The sequence below is a fragment of the Enhydra lutris genome, unplaced genomic scaffold (assembly GCF_002288905.1).
Source record: "Enhydra lutris kenyoni isolate GAN:26980312 unplaced genomic scaffold, ASM228890v2 scaffoldscaffold11, whole genome shotgun sequence".
Classification (NCBI taxonomy): Eukaryota; Metazoa; Chordata; class Mammalia; order Carnivora; family Mustelidae; genus Enhydra; species Enhydra lutris.
Window position 1 is genome coordinate 38,861,287 of NW_019154095.1, and position 21,480 is coordinate 38,882,766.

Consider the following 21,480-nt stretch of genomic DNA (forward strand, 5'->3'; position numbering starts at 1 on the left):
GGAACCTTGTCTGACTTCTACTTCGTGACTCTCTGGATCACGATTTGAATCACTTAAAATTTACTATCCAAGTCGTTAGAACGCCTTTTTTTTTTTTTTTTTTTTTTGCAGAGATCTGCCCAACTACCTTATTTTCAGATCTGGGAACTGAGATTCTGAAAGGTTAAGTGCCTTGTCCAAGGTCAAGCAGGTGGTGGTCTAGTCCGGGCTGGAAGAGGCCTCCTGAATCCAAGTCCAGAGCTCTCGCTAAGAGGCTATACAGCCAGTCACCTTTACTCCCCTCAATGCACATCAATGAAAAGGCATCGTGTCTCTTTTTAAACGCATTTACCTAATGGAAAGTAGTTATTATTGCTCATGATTTATTTTTTTTAAAGAGATTTTATTTATTTGACAGAAAGAAACACAGCAAGAGAGGGGAACACAAGCAGAGGGAGTGGGAGAGGGAGAAGCAGACTCCGCCTCACCCCTCGCCCCGCAACAGGGAGCCCCATGCAGGGCTCCATCCCAGGATCCTGGGATCATGACCGGAGCCGAAGGCAGATATTTAACGACTGAGCCACCCAGGCGCCCCACTGCTCATGATTTAGTATCCATGATACGCTATTTGACAAATTGTGTCCTGGAAATCACACTTTTTAGCATCCCCCTCCAGGTGCATTCCAGGGTTACGCAGGTGGCAGCAGCAGCCACCCCTTTGTGACTGGGTGACGAAGGGCCAGGGCGCCCTCAGACTGTTCACGCAGCCAATCAGGGCTCGGAGCCACAGAGCTGCACCAATTGGAGATTACCGAAGCCTCAACAAGAGCCAATTGGTGGCTCAAAGTCGAGAAGAATGTGACTGGGGAACAGCAATCAATCAGAGGGGAGGAGCGGATCACCGACCTCCAATCAGAGGCTTTAAGATCTCGGTCGTGGGTGGTGCTGGCGTGAGGCCCACGGGCCAGCCAATCAGCAGGTGAGCGGCCTCCGGCGCGCGTGCGGGAGGCGGCCGAGGGGCGGGGCCTGTCTGCGCGTCGAAGCGGTGGGCGCTGCGAAGAATGAGGCTTGGTGAGGAGAGCTGGCGACCCGGGTTCGGATTGGGGGCAGCGCGTGCACGTACCCGGCCGGGGTCTGGGGGCTGGGGACAGGGACGCGCGAGGGTTCGGGCTGGGCGCGCGGGGCAGGCTCGGAGTTAGGGGTTGCTGTGGGATTGACCCTCCGAGATACGGGATGCGGCGAGCTGAGGGACCGAGTACCGGCCTGGGGAGGGGACCCGCTCCGTCCCGGTGGCTGGGGGAGTAGGGGACACTGTTGCCATGGCAACGCACTTGTGCAGTCCGGCGACCCCTCTTATCGCTTGAACGTGCGCACACCTTAAATCAGCCCCCCTGGCTACCCCCGCCCTAAACGGTCTCCATCATCTTTTGCTCGAAGGCAGCTGGGCTGAGGCCAGCGCAAAAATAACCCACTTTAGTAGCCGCCTCTCCTTCTTCCCGGACTATTTACCCCTCTCTCCCCTCCCTCCTGCTGCCTCATTAGCGGGCAGAGGATTAAGCTTGCCCTGGGGCACTGGGTACAACAGGCCTTTGCCGTTTGACCACCTGGGCCAGTCCGCAGCCAGCTGTGGCCGCCACATGCTGGGGACGGGCGTCGTAGAGATGCTGCCGCCTGAGAGACCTTGGGTATCCCCCAGGTGGATTTTTTTAGGGCATTCAGTGCAGAACCTTGTTCATAGCAAGTACTCAGAGAACCGGGTCTGACTGACTGCATGAAGATCGTGGTGATGGCTTTCCGTCCGTGGGCCAGCGCTGTCCAATAGACATGAAAAGCAAACCAGTTGTGTAATTTGACATTTTTCTAGTAACCACACTTTTTAAAAAAGGTTAAATTAGGGGCATCTGTGTGGCTCAGTGAGTTAAGCCTCTGCCTTCAGTTCAGGTCATGATCCCAGGGTCCTGGGATTGAGTCCCACATAGGGCTCCTTGCTCAGCAGAGAGCCTGCTTCTTCCTCTGCCTGCGGTTCCCCGGCTTGTGTTAACTCGCCCGCTCGCTCTCTGTCAAGTAAATAAAATCTTTAAACAAAAACAAAAAAGGTTATGGGGCACCTGGGTGGCTCAGTGGGTTAAAGCCTCTGCCTTGGGCTCAGGTCATGATCTAAGGGTCCTGGGATCCAGGACCTCTCTGCCTACTTGTGATCTCTCTCTCTCTCTTTCTGTCAAATAAATAAAATCTTTAAAAATACAAAAAGACCCCCAAAATACCCAAAAAAGGTTAAAGTAATTTTATTTTTATTTTATTTAACCCAATATATCAAAATATCAATATTAATATTTAACGAATACTAATCAATATTTAATTAATATTAATAGTTAATATTAAATTATTGGTATCTAAAATTCCATTTTCATACAAGACCTTCAAAGTCTGGTGTGTACTTATAGCACATCTTAGTTCAGACCAGACATAATTCAAGTGCTCAGTGGCAGCATTTAGCTAAATGGCTACCATATGAGACTGGACAGCTATAAGCATTTTTTATGTATGTGTGAGTTGTGGCTAAAGATATGAAACTTACCAGTATTTGAAATTCTCTTCTGTGTTGGGAGCACTGCAGTGAGGCAACAAAAAAACGTTAAGGCCTGGTCTTTTTTCTCAAGGAGCTTACAGTCTAGTTGAGAAAACAAACATCCAAAAATTAAGTTGAATTTTAGTTGGTTATAATTAAGGCAGTAGTAAAGATAATGAGGCAGTAGATGATTGGCAAACAGGATGGCTGATAATTATCCATAGGAATTCTAGGGAGAGGGGAACCTGGGTGGCTCAGTTGGTTAAGCATCTGCCTTCCTCAGGTCATGATCCCAGGGTCCTGGGATCAAGCCCCACTTTGGGCTCTCTGCTCAGCAGGAAGCCTGCTTCTCCCTCTCTAACTGTCTCTCTCTCTCTCTCTGTCAAATAAATAAAATCTTAAAAAAAAAAAAAAAAGAATTCTAGGGAGGGATACTTCAGGCTCTTACAGTAGAAGACTGGAGTCTGCTCTTGAAGGTTGGCACAGTATTTTGTTTTGTTTTGTTTTTTAAGATTATTTATTTATTTATTTGACAGAGAGCGAGAGAGAGTGAGATCACAAGTAGGCAGAGAGTCAGGCAGAGGGAGAGGGGGAAGCAGACTTCCCACTGAGCAGAGAGCCAGATTTGGGGCTTGATCCCAGGACCTGAGATCATGATCTGAGCTGAAGGCAGAGGCTTAACCCACGGAGTCACCCAGGCACCTCTGTACAGTGTTTTGATTGAGTGGAATTGACCATACCTTCTTTTATTTTTAGGGTTGAAAATTGGCAGTTCTGAGACTTGCAGACCGAAGAAGACTTTTCTGTCTCACTGACAATCTCCACCATGATTCATAGCCTCTTCTTGATCAACTCCTCTGGAGATATTTTCCTGGAAAAACACTGGAAAAGTGTGGTCAGCCGTTCTGTTTGTGATTACTTTTTTGAGGCTCAGGAGAGAGCAACTGAGGCAGAAAACGTACCTCCAGTTATCCCTACCCCTCACCACTATCTCTTAAGTGTTTACCGTCACAAGATCTTTTTTGTGGCCGTGATCCAGACAGAGGTTCCGCCTCTATTTGTTATTGAGTTCCTTCACCGAGTAGTGGACACGTTTCAGGTGCGTGAATGTGAGGAGGCTCGTACATGTAAATTATAAAGTGTCTTTATGGTTCTTTTTCCATTGTATTCAGCTTCAATTAAGGAACTTCTTAAAAAAATCAAAACTGGCATTGCTCACTTCCTCTCCCATCTGGTAAGATTCTTATTTCTGTTTATTGAATTGGCTGCATCTGAAATGACAAATCGAATACTTTTGAACCTGTTGTATAAGAAAGCCACTCTGCTTGGTATGATTTTATACAGTCATTTTAATTATGGAGGTTGGAATTGCCCTACTTTTTGTCCATAAATGAGAGGAATTTAGTTTTGGGGTTTGTTTTTTGTTGTTTGTTTGGTTGTTTTTTAGTGGATTTGACACTAGCCTTCGTCAACTACATTGCTTTGAATTGCATCAAAAAAGTGATGAGTGTGTAAAAATATGTTTATTTTCAAAAGTTAGGAAAAACCTAAGTAATGCTTGTTTCACTCTCCTTGGTGGGAGTAATATGTGAACCCAAACTTCACCTTGGGTTTGGGGTGCTTATCCACAGCGTGTCAGTACTAGTGAGTAACTCTCGTTAAAAACAAAGATCAGAAAATCTTCTGTTCCTTTAAGAATTTAAGTGACATTTTACGAGACACCGTTTTCGCTTTGAGTTTTTCTTTCAGGAATAAATTTGAAGATCTTGGGGGAGCAGGGTGTAGGGGAAGTATAAGTGAATTATACCAGGATGTCAGCACCATTTACAGCGCAGGATTTTAGGCTGTCCAGACTGTGAATGCAAACAGTGGGATCCTTCCCCCTAAAAGAATTGCTCAAATTCTAACTGTTACAGTTATTTGCATAACTCAGACAATATGTGAGAAGCAAGGGCCCCTTGGTTGAATTTCTGTGTCATGTGAAGTCTGGAATTGGTCATATGAATGCAGAAATTGTGGAATTAGAGAAGAAGAAGAGAATGATGACTCTGATATGATGATGAAATTAAAAAACAAGTCAAAGAGCCCTTTCATTTGCAGTCATATCTGTATCACATGTCTAGAACAGCTTTTGTCCCAAGAAAGTTAAAATACATCTCATAATTTTTTTTCCCCACCAATACCTGGTGGTAGCCCAATTCTGGGTTTCTAGTTCTCATGTGGCATACTAGTTCCTTCCCACAGTAAAAACTTGAGAATTATAAATCCCAATATGTAGAGGAACTAGAAGAACCCAGTATTATGACCTTATAAACTACTCTCCTTGGGGCTTATTATGATTTCCACATATGATACTTTACCCTATTCTAAGATGAATAGTCCCATTGGTGAAACCTAGCATTTGCTTCATACCGCCATAGCAATATTAGGTAATTTATTATGAGACAGGAAGTGAGAAAAGTTGCTTAATCTAGTGGAAACCACAGAGGAATTTGGGATAACTGTAAAGTCACTAGTTTGGAAGTCTGGGACTTCAGAGCTTTTCATTTTTGAGAGATTTGTTAAAAGTAAGTGGACATCTCCTGATTTTAATGTCTTTTCTCTCTGACTGCATTATTTTTCTTTAGTACTAGAATATGATGGAAGAGTTCCAGCTGTAGAATTGCAGACACTGTTGCTATAGCAGTTTGTCATACTTACAGGTCTTCTTTCCAATGACTCAGTTCAATTATGTCTGATTTATAAAACCTCGTGAGGTGTTTTATTTATTTTTAAAAAGAAATGCACTCTTGGGAAGGGAATGTGTTACTTCCCCCACCCTCTTAAATTCTCGTTTTTAAAGAAGAAATCTTGTTTTAGAAACACATTCCTGACTCTTAAGTGTTCTTGAATATTGGAATGTCTCTGATATTTGCTGTTATCTGACGTAATTTAGATCACATCTATAGTCTGTTCAATTATGGATGTCATGATTTTAGGAGCATATTGGAAAACTAGAGCATATTCAAAGAAATGGCAAGTGGTGGAATGATGTAGAAACCATATCACAGCATGAATAGTGGAAGGATCAAACTGTCTGGCTGGGAGAAAAAAAATTGAAGTGAAAGTTTGTAGCTGTCTTCAAGTGACTGTGGGGCTGTTATGAAAATTGTTCTGTAAGGCAGATCTAGGAAGCAAATTTCAGCTTAGCAAAAGAAAGAACTCTCTAATAATCAGAGCTTTCCATGAATAGAGTGGGCTTTTCCAAAGGGTGAATTTCCATTCAGTGGATGAATTCAAGGAGGGTTGTATGACCATCTCAGAGGTCCTGAAAAGATGTGACTGATGTTGCTAGAAAGGGCATATCAAATGACTACAAGCATTTCTTTCTTTTAATCATCATGCATCACATTTTTCAAAATACTTTATAGTTTACAAAGCACTTTCGCAAATACTATCATTTAATCAATCATGCATAGTTCTTAAAACATCCCTGTGCGTCCAGTGGTATTATACTGATTATACTATTAAGAGAAATCAAGACCCGAATTAGCATAACTTTTCTAGTAAGTGACAATAAGGTTACCACACAGGTCTTCTGATTTAGAATCCAGTGTTTTTTCCACAACCTGAATCATTGAGTATCGAAGTCTTTGTTAGTAAAAGGACAAAGCATTTTTAGAATCCTAGCATCTTAGTGTAGAGATGATCCAAAGAGATTTTCTAGTGTGCTAGTTCATTTCCCTCATTTCATTTTATTTCCCCTCTCAGTTTGTATTTGCTGCATGAATGTTAAGGAATAGCACAATGGAAAGGGTTAAAAAGATTTTGGGGTCCAATCTGTGTCATATCAAGTATTACAGTTTTGCCTAGTTCTTTCAGATTCTTCTTCCTAAGCATGTATGATAGTCTAGATTCAGTTTTGTATTCTATATGTTTTGTCTAGTTGAAGAAACTAACCCAAAAAGGTTAAATGACTTACTCTTAATTTATAAAAGAAGTTAGTAATGACACTGCTACTATAAGCCTGTCCAGTGTTCTTTCTACCAAATTGGGCTGCTTAAGAGAAATATGGTTATGCTTCATTCACCTAACGTAGAAGAATATGCCAGAAGCACTGTGTAAACACATGCATAGAACTAGATCCTTATTCTCTAGGAAGATTCTTTCTCCTTATCACAGTCTCTGAATGATTTATATGCTATATGTATGATCTTTTCATCAGGATTATTTTGGAGTCTGTTCAGAGCCCGTGATCAAAGACAATGTGGTCGTGGTTTATGAGGTACTAGAGGAGATGCTTGATAATGGGTTTCCATTGGCCACCGAGTCAAACATCCTCAAAGAGCTGATAAAGCCTCCCACGATCCTTCGGACGGTCGTCAACACCATAACTGGTATGGAGAAAGGGGAAACCCACAGAGCTACCGTCCTGGGTGTGGCTTCCTCCAGTATTGTGCACTGTTTTTGAGTGCTTGTCTTTGGGGCTCTTAGATGTCCAGATGCTTTAATTTTGCTCATTATAGTCTTTGATTATGATGTGAAATAATGTCTTTGTTATGTAAAAAGTACCCTGATTTCAATGACAGAATAAAGTGTGCTCTTTAAAAAGAGGGTTTTTTTCTGATTACAGAAATGTCAGAGATACAGGAAAGCACAAAGAACTTGAAAATAACTTTTTTAAAAAAGATTTTATTTATTTATTTGTCAGAGAGCATGAGCAGGGGGAGCAGCAGGCAGAGGGAGAAGCAGGCTCCCCACTGAGCAAGGAGCCCTAGTTGGGGCTCAATCCCAGGAACCTGGTATCATGACCTGAGCTGAAGGCAGAGGCTTAACTGACTGGGACACCCACACATTCCAAAAATAACTCTTAATCCCGCCACAGTTTTGACATATTTTTTATCTTTTCTAGACAGATGAATAATGAATAGATGCATAGAATGTTTTAAAAACAACTCTTGTATATTTTTTATGACTTTTATCAACATTTTGTGAACATTATCCCATTATGATACATTCTACATGATTTTTAGTGACTTTATAATTTTCTTTCAGGGGCTCCTGGGTGGCTCAGTGGGTTAAACCTCTGCCTTTGGCTCAGGTCATGGTCTCAGGGTCCTGGGATCCAGTCCCAGGTTGGGCTCCTTGCTCAGAGCAGAGACTGCTTCCCTGTCTCCCTCTGCCTGCCTCTTGGCCTACTTGTGATCTCTCTCTGTCAAATAAATAAATAAAATCTTAAAAAATATGTAATTTTCTTTCATATAGAATAGACCTTAAGGTATTTACTCAGTCTATGTTTTTGATGTTTCTGATTTTTTGTTCTTTTAAATAACAAGGAATTAACATTTTTTTTTTTTTTTTTAGTTTTATTTATTTATTTGTCCGAGAGAGAGAGTACAGGCAGGCAGAGTGGCAGGTACGGGCAGAGGGAGAAGCAGGCTCCCTGCGGAGCAAGGAGCCTGATGTGGGATTCTATCCCAGGACCCTGAGATCATGACCTGAGCCGAAGGCAGCCGCTTAACCGACTGAGCCACCCAGGCATCCCAGGAATTAACATTCTTATACTTAAATCTTTGTTTACATGTAGGATGATGTGTTTTCAGTACTAGCAAGGGAAGTACTAGATCAAAGGTTGTTCACATTTTAAGAACTTTAATGCATTGTGCCAAATTGCTCCGAAAATTCATGCTTTCAGTAGCAGTTTCTGTGCATCCTAGACAACCCTACTGTTGTTATTAATTTTTTCAAAACTTTGGCAATTGGTTTAGTCATCTCTTTTTTTTTTTTTAGTCATATTTTTTTAAAAATATATTTTATTTATTTATTTAACAGAGAGAGTGAGCACACAAGCAGGGGAAGCAGGAGAAGGAGAAGCAGGCTCCCCACTGAGCAGGAATCCATTGTGGGGCTTGATCCCAGGATTCTGGGATCATGACCTGAGCCAAAGGCAGATGCTTAACTAACTGAGCCACCCCGGCGCCCCAGTTTAGTCATATCTTATGTACACCCTCATTTTTTATTACTAAGGAAGTTAAAACCCTTTGAGTATTTATTGACTGTTCTTCTCTTCTGAATTACCTAGTTGTGTGTCCTTTGCCCAATTTTTCTTTTGTTGTTGGAATGTGGTTCTTTTTTCCTACTAAATTAAAAGAATTCCTTTCAGGGCACCTGGGTGGCTTCGTTCATTAAGCATCTGACTCTTGATCTCAGATCAGGTCTTGATCTTAGGGTTGTGAGTTCAACCCCGATTCGGGTTCCATGCTGGGTGTAGAGCCTACTTAAAAAAAAAAAAAAGAAAGAAAGAAAAAGAATTGCTTTTATTTAAGGACATTAAACTACCATGTATGTAGAATATTTGGAAATCTACATGGTAGTTTGTAGTTCTGTGTATTTTTGATCCTCTCTTTTGTAGATATTTTTTCACAGTCTGTCACTTGTCATTTAACATTGTTTATGGTGTGTTTGTTTAGCCACATTTAATTCTGATTTAGCCAAACTAGTCATTCTGCTTCGTTCAGCTTTTATATTTTGAGTCTTGCTTAATATATAAACAAGGGCTTGCATGGCATTTGACAAACGAAAGATAATTTTTAAGAAGTATAAATATGCAAGAATACCTGGAAATAGTTTGAAAAAGAATTACAAAGCCTGGACAGATTTGCCTTACCAAGTATCAAGCTATATTAAGTTCATATGGTACAGGAGACGAAAACTCATAGATAGATAAGATATAAAAGCCAAGACAGTTTTGGAAAATAAATTTATTTATTTATTTATTTGAAATATTATGAAATTTTATGAAATATGAAATAAATATGAATATTATGAAATAAATACATTTATTTCATTTTTTTAAAAGATTTTATTTATTCATTTGACAGACAGCACAAGCAAGGGGAGCAGCAGGCTCCCCACTGAGCAGGAAGCCTGATACGGGGCTTGCTCCCAGGCCCCTGAGATCATGACCCAAACCAAAGACAGATGCTTAACCGACTGAGCCACCCAGGAGATCTGAAAATAAATTAAAAAAAAAAAAAAGATTTTATTTATTTATTTGACAGAGAGAGATCACAAGTAGGCAGAGAGGCAGGTGGGGGGAGTGGGGGGAAGCAGACTCCCTGCCAAGGGGAGAGCCTGACCCCACTGAGCCACCCAGGTGCCCTGAAAATAAATATTTTTTAAAAAGATCAAGAGCAGTAGAGAAAATCAGATGGATACAAGATATATTACAAAGTTTTGGTAATTTTAAAAACGTAGTATTGGCCCAGTAATAGACAAAATAGATGATTGGGATGAGGTAGAAAGTTCAGAAACAGGGTGCCTGGGTGGCTCAGTTGGTTAAGCATCTGCCTTCGGCTTAGGTCATGATTCCAGAGTTCTGGGATCGAGCCCACATCAGGCTCCCTGCTCAGCTCCAGGAGTCTGCTTTTCCCTCTCCCTCTGCTGTGCTTTCTTTCTCTCTCTCTCTCTGTCAAAAAATAAATAAGATCTTTAAAAAGAAGAAAAAGTTCAGAAACAAACCCTTGCTTTTATAGGAATTTGGTATATATAGATGTCATATATCAAATCAGTGGGCCAGGGGCCAATCAGTAAATATGTTAGGACAATCAGCTTTGATATAGAACAAAATGAAGTCCCCCTACCCATTCTGTACACAAAATGAATTCCAGCAGGGTCAAAGAATTAAATACAAACCTTATAATTGTTAGAAGAAAACATAGGGGAATGTTTTTTTAAGCTCAGAGAAGGTAAGTTCTCCTTTTTTAAAAAGTGTATTTTCTTCTAGTTCTTTTATGGATTTACGTTTGGACATAATTCTTTAATCTATTTAGAAATTATGTTGGTATGCAGTGTAAAGAAAGGCTCCATGTTTATTTCCCCAACATTGTCTACCAGCTTTCCTAGCACCATTTATTAAATAACCTAACCTTTTTCCCTGTTTTAAAATATTTTTATCTTGTACTAAGGCACTGTGGATTCTTTGCTTTTAGGCTTCCTGCCTTACATAATGCTTTAATTACTATGGCTTGATATGACATGTTTTAATATATGGTGCCTCTTTTTAAGAAAACACATTTGTTGGGTGTTTCAATATTTTGGGTTCATTTAACTCTTAAACTCTTTGTTAGTGCCTGAATCATTTTTGAATATTATGGAGTCATTTTCCTGAATCTCTTAAATCTGGAAAAAGGTACCTGGGAGTCATTTTTGAAAAGCTGAAATATTCTGCAAATGTGCTGAATATGTGTGTGTGTTTAATGTTTCTTTCTTTAGATTGAAAATATCCAGGTTACAAAAGAAGGAAATAGTTTTTAAATTAGTTATAATATTTCAGAATTTCAGCATAGAACTTTTGGATTAAAAAAATATTTTTGATCCTTGTTGGGGGGGAAACAAGGATTGATTTACAACTCTTATAGACAGGGAAAGACCTAATTTGTATTCTTTTCCTAAGATTCAGTATGAGTAGTAGTAAAATGTGTACGTTTTCATAACTAGCATAAATGTGCTTAAAAACCTACCTTGAACTAGAATACTGTTTTTACCCATGAAAATTTTATATTAATATGTAGATCGCCATCCCTGCCGAAAGCCAGTACATTATTTAAGCTACAAACTATTGTGAAATTTGAGAGCCCAAGTTCATGTTTCTTTTAAAACCAAAATATATCTGTTTCTCAGGTAACTTTTAACCTTCATTCTGCTCAAAGAAGCAGACCAGATGGTAATAGGTTTTTAGAATAGACTAGGTTACCCAGATAGAAGTTGAGAAAAACTCTTTTTTTTTTTTTTTTTTTTTTTTTGAAAAATTCTCCCAATTGAGTGCATGAATAATGGGAGCATAGAAACTTCTAGGAAAGTGTTCTATGATTATTAGATAATTAGTTACATCTAATTATCCAGTTGGAATTAAATTACAGTCATATTCATTATCTTAGGAAGCACCAATGTGGGTGATCAGCTTCCCACTGGACAGCTGTCAGTGGTACCCTGGCGAAGGACTGGGGTGAAGTACACCAACAATGAGGCCTATTTTGACGTGATCGAAGAGATTGATGCCATCATTGATAAATCAGGTAGGTACTTTTTTTTTTTTTTTTGACAGACAGAGATCACAAGTAGGCAGAGAGGCAGGCAGAGAGAGAGGAGGAAGCAGGCTCCCTGTGGAGCAGAGAGCCCGACGCGGGGCTCGATCCCAGGACCCTAGGATCATGACCTGAGCTGAAGGCAGAGGCTTTAACCCACTGAGCCACCCAGGCGCCCCTCAGGTAGGTACTTTTAATCCCTTTTCAGAACTAGAGAATGGAAAGGGTATCCTTCATATAACGCTTGCTAGTATCAGAATTATCCCTCATTCAAGATCACTCATTTTAATTTAGTGCCTGCTTTGTGTCAGGCACTGTGCTAGGTACTGGGAAGAGACTTAAATATTATGATGCAGATGACATGATCATATATATGGGAACCCCTAGAGACTCAACAAAAAACTGTTAGAACTAATAAATACTGTAAAGTCACAAGATGCACAATCAACATAAAGAACAGTAGCATTTCTAAATATAAACAGTGAACTATGCTAAAAGAAAATGAAGAAAACAGTCCCATTTACAATAGTACCAAAAAGAATAAAACAGGAATAAACTTAACCAAACTCATACTCAGAAAATTATAAAACATTGATGAAGGAAATTAAGGAAGACACAAATAAATGGAAGTAAATGAAAATAAATATGTTACTGGAGTGGAAGAATTAATATTACTAAAATGTTCAAGGGTGCCTGGATGGTTTAGTCGGTTAAGCATCTGCCTTCAGCTCAGGTTATGATCACAGGGTCCTGGGGTCGAGCCCCACGGTGGGCTCCCTGCTTGGCAGGGAGTCTGCTTCTCCCTCTCCTTCTGCCCCTAACCCCCGCTTGTGCTCACTCTCTCTAAAATAAATCTTTTAAAATTAAGATTCTCTCTTACTCCCTCTGCCCCTCCCCCTTCCTCCCTTTTAAACAAAAATAAACGTTTAAAAAAATTTTTTTTAAAGTTCATATTATCCAAAACAATCTATAGATTTAGTGTAATCCCCATCAAAATCCCAATGGCATTCTTTATAAAAATAGAAAAAATACTTCTAAAATTTGTATAGAACCACGGAAGACCCCAAATAGCCAAAGCAATCTTCTTTTTTTTTTTTTTTTAAGATTTTATTTATTTACCTGACAGAGATCACAAGTAGGCAGAGAGGCAGGCAGAGGGGTGGGGGAAGCAGGCTTCCCGCCAAGCAGAGAGCCTGACACGGGGCTGGATTCCAGGACCCCGAGATCACAACCTGAGCCAAAGGCAGAGGCCCAACCCACTGAGCCACCCAGGTGCCCTAGCTAAAGCAATCTTGAGCAAGAACAACAAAGCTGGAGACTTCATACTTCCTGAGATCAAAATATATCACAAAGCTACAATAATTAAAACTATTATACTGGCATAAAAACAGACACATAGGCCAATGAAATAGAGTAGAGTTCAGAAATGAAACCACACATTTACAGTTAACTGATCTTTGGCAGAGAACCGAGATTACACCATGGGGAAAGGATAGTCTCTTCATTAAATGATGCTGGGAAAGTGGAATATCCACATGTGGAAGAATAAAATTGGACCTTTATCTCCCACCAAAAAAATACAAAAAACAAAACTCAAAATGGATTAAAGCCTTAAACGTAAAATGTGAAATCATAAAACTACTAGAAGAAGACATAGGGAAAGAGCTTCTTTTTTTTTTTTTTTTTCATTTTTAATTTAATTTTTATTAAACAATGATTATCTTGGCTTCTTAATTTTCTTATGAGCAATTACTGTATTTTTAAAAGGGAAAGAGCTTCTTGACACTGGTCTGAGCAGTGGCTTTTTTGAATATGACACCAAAAGCAGAAATAGACAATTAGGATTGCATCAAACTAAAAAGTTTCTGCACAACAAAAACAGTCAACACAGTAAAAAGACTACCTGTGGGAGAAGCTCAAGGAAACCATGTTGAGTGAAAGAAAAGAGGAGTCCAGAGTTGTGGGAAAACATGGGCATTTCAAAGCTGTACAAAGAGGGAAACTTGCAGAAAGCACTGAGGAACAGGAGCTAGAAAAGCAGAAAACTAGGAGAGGTTAGGAGAAAGGAGGATTTTACAAAGGGAGAATGAGATTTCAACAATGACATGCTAGAGAGCTCCTGTAGGATAAAGACTCAAAGTATCCATTTGATTGATGACACAGTAGGGAGAGCAGTTTCTGCTCTGAAGTTTTCTGAACCGTTGGTTACAATGATTTCCTGTTTGATTCTTGCACTAGATGGAAGACTTCTTTAAGCTAATAAAGGTCTCATTAATCTTTTATCCCCCTTGCTTCATCATAGTGTCTCATATTTGATATGCAGTTAATAAATATTTAGAAGGATGGACCAATGCATTGGGTAGATGAATTGGATAGAAGGAAAGAAGGAAGGGAGAAGACAAAAGTTGGGGAGGAAGACCGTTAAAGAAGGTAGTAGGGAGGAAATAAGTTGGTTGTGAAAGACAGAGAAACGTTGAATAACCTCTTACGGTCTTTTTGTCTTGTTCCTATCTCAGGTTCCACTATCACTGCTGAGATCCAGGGGGTCATTGATGCCTGTGTCAAGCTGACTGGAATGCCAGACCTTACGCTTTCCTTCATGGTAAAATCCTAAACCATAGGTTCCGATCTGAGATGACAAATTAACTGCTTCTGGAAAGACAGTGGTGAGAATGGAATGGAACAGTTAGAAATACTTATGGGGCGTCTGGGGGGCTCAGTCGTTGAGCGTCTGCCTTCAGCTTAGGTCATAATCCAGGGTTCTGGAATCAAGTCCCACATCAGGCTCCCCGCTCTGTGGGAAGCCCGCTTCTCCCTCTCCCACTCTCCCTGCTTGCGTTCCCTCTCTTGGCGTGTCTCTCTCTGTCAAATAAATAAATACAATATTAAAAAAAAAAAAAAAAGAAGTACTTAAGGATGGGGTGCCTGGTTGGTTCAGTCAGTTAAGCAGCCAACTCTCGATCTCAGCTGAAGTCTTGATCTCAGGGTCGTTGAGTTTAAGCCCCGCTTTGGACTCCACACTGGGCACAGAGCCTTAAGAAAAAAAGAAAATAATTAAGCACAGCCACAAAGCTTATATCAGGCTTGAATTTTCTATAAGTAGATATAGAATTTGTGTGCATGTGTGTGTGTGTATGTGCATGCACACATGCGCATTTAAATAAAGACAGCCTCTGAATAACTTTGCCAAAAGAAGTATGGGTGTTTAATTCCTACTTCTTGCTTTTCCTTGACCGGTGACTACAGAATCCCAGGTTGCTGGATGATGTCAGTTTCCATCCTTGTGTTCGTTTCAAGCGCTGGGAATCTGAGCGTATCCTCTCCTTCATTCCTCCTGATGGAAACTTCCGCCTGCTCTCTTACCATGTCAGTGCACAGAAGTAAGCAGCCCTTATAATTACGAATAGAATCTGTGTATAAGTGTATATGTGGAAACAGTACCTGTAGTGATTAAGGACTCAGGCTCTAGAGTTACCTGGGTTCAAATTCCAGTTTCTGTACTTACTAATTGGGTAACCTCAGGTGAGTTGTTTAACCTTTCTGTGTCTGTTTTCTTATCTGTAAGTGGAAAACAAAAAATGGACCTTGTTTGAAGATTAAATAAAACAGTCTCTAAATAGTGCTTTATACAAAGTCGGTGCTCATTAAGTTTTCTGTTGCTGTTTTTGTGGTGGTTATATGTCTAAACAGGAAGACCATTTCTCTCAAATTGGAATCTGAGTACGCTGTGTTCAGTCCCCCGACCCAAAAGGCTATGAAAAACCATCAAAGGCAGTCATTTTTGGTCTTGAACGTTCTCTTTAATATCTTGTCAAAGGACTTTAGAAGCCCTTAGTAGAAGGTGTGTAGTAGAAGGTATACAGACTGAAGGGAGCCATGACACCTCAGAGCCACCAATTTGGAATTTGGAATAAATAATTTAGGAAAAAAATGTACATGCTTGAGAGCAAAGGCTCTGGGCTCAGACTGCCTACATTTAAACCCCATCTTCAGTACTTACAATATGTTGACCTGGGGCAAGTTAACCTAATCTTAGTGAAGTACAAGGACAGCATCATTTATGTATAAAATCAGGATAGGAAGAGTACCTAGTTCATACTTACTGGGAGGATTAAACAAGATAATGGAGATAAAACATTTAGCATAGTGCTGGCGTACGGGAGTGTTTAATAGTTATTAAGGACTATTACTGCTTTGTTATTACTCTGTGATTTCTCTATTTCCTGTTCTGTCCTATCATGACAACCTACCATACATACCTCATAAGATTTTTGTGAGGATCAGAGGAAGTCTGGTAAAAGCACTCTGAAGATACTATAAAAGGTCCATGAGGTATGAATAGTGCTCTCCCAAATACAAATAATTATTGGTCACATGTCATAAAATAAAACACAGAGATATGGTGACTCCTAATTTTTATCTCTAATGCCTTTCTCATAGTAGACTTAGTATACTCTTTGGTTTTTGTTAATATTATTCAATCATTAGAAGAGTTGGTTCACTTATTAGTGTCTTAGCTTTACAAAAAAAAAAAGATTATTGGGTTTTTTTTCTGAGCTTTTTTTTTTTTTTTTTTTTTTAATGAGTAAAGAATTAGGTAAGGAAGGAAAAGCTGTCAATAGGAGGCTGGGGGAAGCTTAGTATAAAAGAAGAAAATGTCGCCATTTTTCCAAGTAGAGTAACGAAATGGGCTTTTTGTCTCTTTTCCAGTCTGGTGGCAATTCCAGTGTATGTCAAACATAGCATCAGTTTCCGGGACAGTAGTTCACTTGGACGCTTTGAAATAACAGTGGGACCGAAGCAGACTATGGGGAAGACCATAGAGGGAGTGATGGTCACCAGCCAGATGCCCAAAGGGGTCCTGAATATGAGCCTCGCTCCATCTCAGGGGACACATACATTTGACCCAGTTACCAAGGTAGGAGGAGAATAAGCAGGAGGTTTTGAATTGCTGATACTAGATGGAAGTATTTTTGCAGGAGCCCTCCGCATAGATGTTACACCTTGTTGAAAGGGAAGCATAATCAAGGGGACATCCTTTTTCTCCTTGAGATAATTTGTGGCAACAAATAGTTTTCTCTATTGAAAACCACTTTAGAGGCAGCTTGTAATACAGTGAACAGATGCCCTGAGTTTAGAGCTCAACCACCTCAAATGAAGAGTTCCACGGTAACTTCTTTCTTTTTCTTTGAAGATGCTGTCATGGGATGTAGGAAAAATAAATCCCCAAAAGCTACCAAGTTTGAAGGGGACCATGAGTCTTCAGGCTGGAGCTTCCAAACCAGATGAGAACCCCACAATTAACCTGCAATTTAAGATCCAGCAGCTGGCCATTTCTGGTGAGTGACTCACGACTTAATATTGCTTCATGAGAACAGAAGTGGCTCTCTCCAGAGACACCTCCAGATCTGTATCCATACCTCTCAGAAAGCCTTCTGCTGGGTCCCTATTTATGGAGTTTGTTTTCATTTCCTGGCAGGTAATCTTGAGTAAAATCTTCTTTAGCATTTCTGGGGAAAGTTCATCATCCTTACTTTGAAGCTGGCTGAAGTGATCTGACTGCCAGTGTATAAGACACAGTGGAGAAGGAAGCAGTGTGGGTAGATGGAGTGTTGACGAGCAGGTGTTGAGTCATCCTGGCCTTGTCAGTGTGGGGTTCCCAAGGTTTGCAGGATGGGAAGCTTCTGCATTCTCAGCTGGTAACCGAGAAGAACAATTTCCCCTCCTTTCCCCCAGATTCAGAAGGACTTTCACATTTGCTTTTATTACCATATGGAACCCACATCAGCCCACTGCGATCTGCGCCTGTCTCAAGCTGGTGGTGATGATAGTTACTGCCCGCCGGACATTTCCTATGCGCCAGGCACTTTCCATCTCTGCTATTATTTGCCTTAGAATAAGTGTGTAAGGCAGATAGGAGATGACTTCAGCTTTATATAAAGTTTTTCTTTACCAGCAGAATTTGTCTAATTTAAGTGGATAGCGTTCACTTCAATTATAAACTCTTTCATCTTAAAACACTTCACAAATTTTAAAGCCCTGTGCAGTATTAAAGGTATTTTGCTTTTATACTGTACAGTGAGAACACTAGGAAGCATTCATTCATTCATTAAGTTATATTTTATTTCTTTATACATGAATTTTATTATTATTAATTCATGTATTCCATCCAGTAACTTGAGAAAAATACAGAAGGGTCTTATTTTTTCCTTATCCTCGTTTCAGTCTGCATTTAACTTCCTGCCCTTGCCACTTTGCAAACAGGTCTTCCAAATAGGATAGCTTTTTGTTGGAGAAGTTTTTATTATCGGTGTTCGAACCAAGAGTGAAAAATCTGTGAGCTTCAGGAAAATGAAATAAATAAGGGGCAATTATTATTGTTTTTCTGGTTCATTGTTAGAACTATCTCTATTGCACTGATTCCTCTGAATTAAAATGAGTTTTATTTTTAAGATTTTATTTATTTGACAGAGAGAGAGAGACAGTGAGAGAGGGAACACAAGCAAGGGGGAGTGGGAGAGGGAGAAGCAGGCTTCCCGCTGAGCAGGGAGCCCGATACAGGGCTTAATCCCAGGACCATGGGATCATGACCTCAGCCGAAGGCAGACACTTAACAACTGAGCCTCCCAGGCGCCCCATTAAAATGAATTCAAACAGACATGCTGCATGCTCCTTTTTCAATAATGCCTATATTCCTTCCTTCCAGGACTCAAGGTGAATCGTCTGGATATGTATGGAGAGAAGTACAAACCCTTTAAGGGCATAAAATACATGACCAAAGCTGGAAAGTTCCAAGTTCGAACCTGAAGGGAGAGTTTTGCAAAAAGAACAGTCATGAACGCTTTTTCATTTCTTACTTGTCTAAAAGTAAAAAATATCAGCCTGTCTCCTAGGTCAGTATCCCCTTCTGGACCCACCCACTCCCTTTTTTCCTTAGCCTTCAGTGCCATGGAGCTAATCAAGGGAGAGAAGGGTCGCCAGGGAGAACTGGACAGAACTGAAACACAATCGGTGCCAATTCAGTTCTGCAAGAAGAGATGTGTGACGGAGGGTAGAGACACTTGATGCCATATCTAACTATTTTAAACGTGGTTACCATAGAAAAAGAGTAGGATTTGTTACTTGCTTGGCTTTAATGATCTAAAGCCAGTGAATGACTTCTTTTTGTTTTTTCAGGTAGAAAGATGAGAATGAAGGAAAGAAAGCTTAGAAGGAAATGAATCTAGTCACAGAAAGGCCAGTTGATAATGAATCTGATCTATTAGGGAGAAGAAAGGAAACAGTACCAAAGAAGTATGAGGACACAGGCTCAAGTGAAAGGGGCAGAAAAAGCAGTCAAGCCCCACATGAAGGAGGGTTGGAAGGAAGAGTGGAGTTGGTTTCTTTCTGATCCCTCTACTTTGATATATTTATATAAAGTCATCAGTACTTCTAGAAGTGAACTGGAAGCTTCCTAAATTTGAGTCCACTAATGACATGGGAAACCCCAGTAGCTTTAGATTTTCCCTTGAAGACTATGATGATATCTGACCAGTTTTCAGGTACTAACTACTGTTTGCCTTTAGCACTTGGTCTGTCATCGTCTGTGAGAAGGTGACCTGCCCTCTTCCTGGCAGAGGCTGCCTGAAATGCCCCTTTCCCTAACCCAAAACGGTTTACTCACCTTACACTGCAGAATTCACCAGCCTTTTTCCTGGTACCCAAGGACGGTTGCAGAAAAGCCAATCCCATAATCCCAGGGCAGCCAGATTTTTTGTGTCAACAGCGTTGGAGTGTAGATGACCACCTTCCTCACGAAGTGCATCGCAGCTGTAACCCAGTGACTCCTTAGTTACGCTTGTCGGTGCTGGGCTAGTGCTGGAGTCTAAGCCTTGCTGTCTGACGCTTTTCCATCAGTAACCCGAAGTAAAAAGAATGCTTACCATTGAGAGGCATGGTTAATCCTGGAAGCTGCTCAGTAAAGTTATCTCCTTGGAGTCTTCTGTGCTCCATTCTATAATAGAGCTATTAGTAATCTAAATCTACTGGCCCATCTTTGTTTTAAGACATATATATATATATATATATATATATATATATCCTCTAAACCTTTGAATAAAGCTGTTACTGAAGGAAGATGGGCCATGTTGATCATGTGTACCCCAGTTTAAGAAACATGGCGGCTGAGGGAGTACCTCAGACTTTCCCAATGGGTAATTTTTATTCGAGTTCAATATGCCTATTGCTCGTTTAAATATTTATATAAAAGACAGGTTTTAAAAATTATTATTGTTCTAGCTTAAAAGAGTGATATTGTGCTCTGCTTCATGCATGGAGAAAAATAAAAACCTGTGCTCTCCAAACCTTACATTTTTCTCTGAAGCCGTTTCCAAGTCCTTCAGCAATTTTGTTTCACGAGTTTTATCTCCCTACTTCCTGGACTTGTTTCTCCTGCACAGTAATGTTACTTTGTGGTTTTCCTCTGGGATGAATTGTGTTGTATACAAACAGGTGTGTTTCATATTCCCATCACTCCAGAATTTGTCCCGAATGACTATGTCCTTTATACACACCTGGCAGGGTAGGGGGAACAGCTCTGCCTATGATCCCAGAATACTCAAAATTACTTCTTCTAAGAGCTCTGGAGGATTTGAAGATTTCCTAGGTAATAGGAAAACAATCAGTCTTGGTCCCTGGATGTTTTTAGGGTTATACATCCAGCTGTGATATTTCCTCCAGGACAGTTCATCCTAATTTCAAGGGAAGAACTTGAGGAGAAGTAAAATATCTAGGGTATGGGACCCACAGGCCTTAGCATATGGAGTAATGTATCCCGCGTGTAGCAGACCTCGAGCCTAGCGGGGCATTGCTGCAACCGCCCAGCGGGGAATCTTGGTTGAGCTGTTCAACTCCATATGTGTTTAACATGCGTGGAAGTATCTCCTGTGTTTGAATGGTAATAAAGTTGAGTTTTACCAGTCCTCTGTGTCCTGACTGTCTTGTTACTGGGACTGACGGCAGTGTTATGCCAGGCAGGCCTCAGAAGAAGCAGTGAGAAGTAAGTCAGTTCAGGAAGATCTTACTGCTTTTGTCTTCAAACCAGTAGACCTAATGCCATAGCTATGGTAGGATTCTCGTTACCTCTGGAAATAGGGGATGTTGATGTTAATGTCATTTATAAAGTGGTGAGAACAAAGGTGAAGATCAGTCGTTTTTCCCCATTAAAGCTGCCGATGGCTATTCTAGTGCTTTCACCACGCTCTTGATCTTAGGTTGGCCAGTTCAGGCGTGAAATGAAGTTAAGTCATGGGCGATCTGTAAAGTATGGAAACTGGCTGTTAGCCCGTAACTGTAATGATATCCTTTGGTAAATCCCTCGTGGTCATGAAAAGACATTAGGGCTTTTTTTCTGTTTATGAACTACAGTGTTTGGTGTTTATTAATACTCTATCGCATCTGTCTTGGCTGGTAACATCTCTTCCCCCAGTGCCAGCCAGTGCTCTGGCTGCTCTGGTTGCACTGTGGTGTGACCTAGTAAATTTTATATAAAAATACATGTACAAGGGGCGCCTGGGTGGCTCAGTGGGTTAAGCCGCTGCCTTCGGCTCAGGTCATGATCTCAGAGTCCTGGGATCGAGCCCCGCATCGGGCTCTCTGCTCAGCAGGGAGCCTGCTTCCTCCTCCTCTGCCTGCCTCTCTGCCTGCTTGTGATCTCTCTGTCAAATAAATAAATAAAATCTTAAAAAAAAAAAAAAAAATACATGTACTTTCCTCTGTGACCAGTAGGTGGAGACTCAGTGCTAGCAATGAAATTAATTTATTGATCGTTAGAATTTTAAAAGAGAGAATCAAATTTGAAACTCTTAAACTTTCCCCCAGTGCTGGGGG

General features: G+C 40.5%; 1 protein-coding gene across 1 annotated transcript; it reads left to right on the forward strand.

The window, feature by feature from the left end:
• The first annotated feature begins 1,002 nt into the window (after nt 1-1,002).
• Nucleotides 1,003-20,548, forward strand: LOC111144485 (adaptor related protein complex 3 mu 2 subunit). The gene is made up of 9 exons (XM_022498785.1): nt 1,003-1,050; nt 3,305-3,647; nt 6,753-6,924; nt 11,467-11,604; nt 14,130-14,215; nt 14,860-14,993; nt 16,324-16,531; nt 16,808-16,952; nt 18,320-20,548. Exons 2-9 carry the CDS (start codon nt 3,375-3,377, stop codon nt 18,418-18,420), a joined length of 1,257 nt encoding a protein of 418 aa, XP_022354493.1. The 5' UTR covers nt 1,003-1,050; nt 3,305-3,374; the 3' UTR covers nt 18,421-20,548.
• Nucleotides 20,549-21,480: the final 932 nt, after the last annotated feature.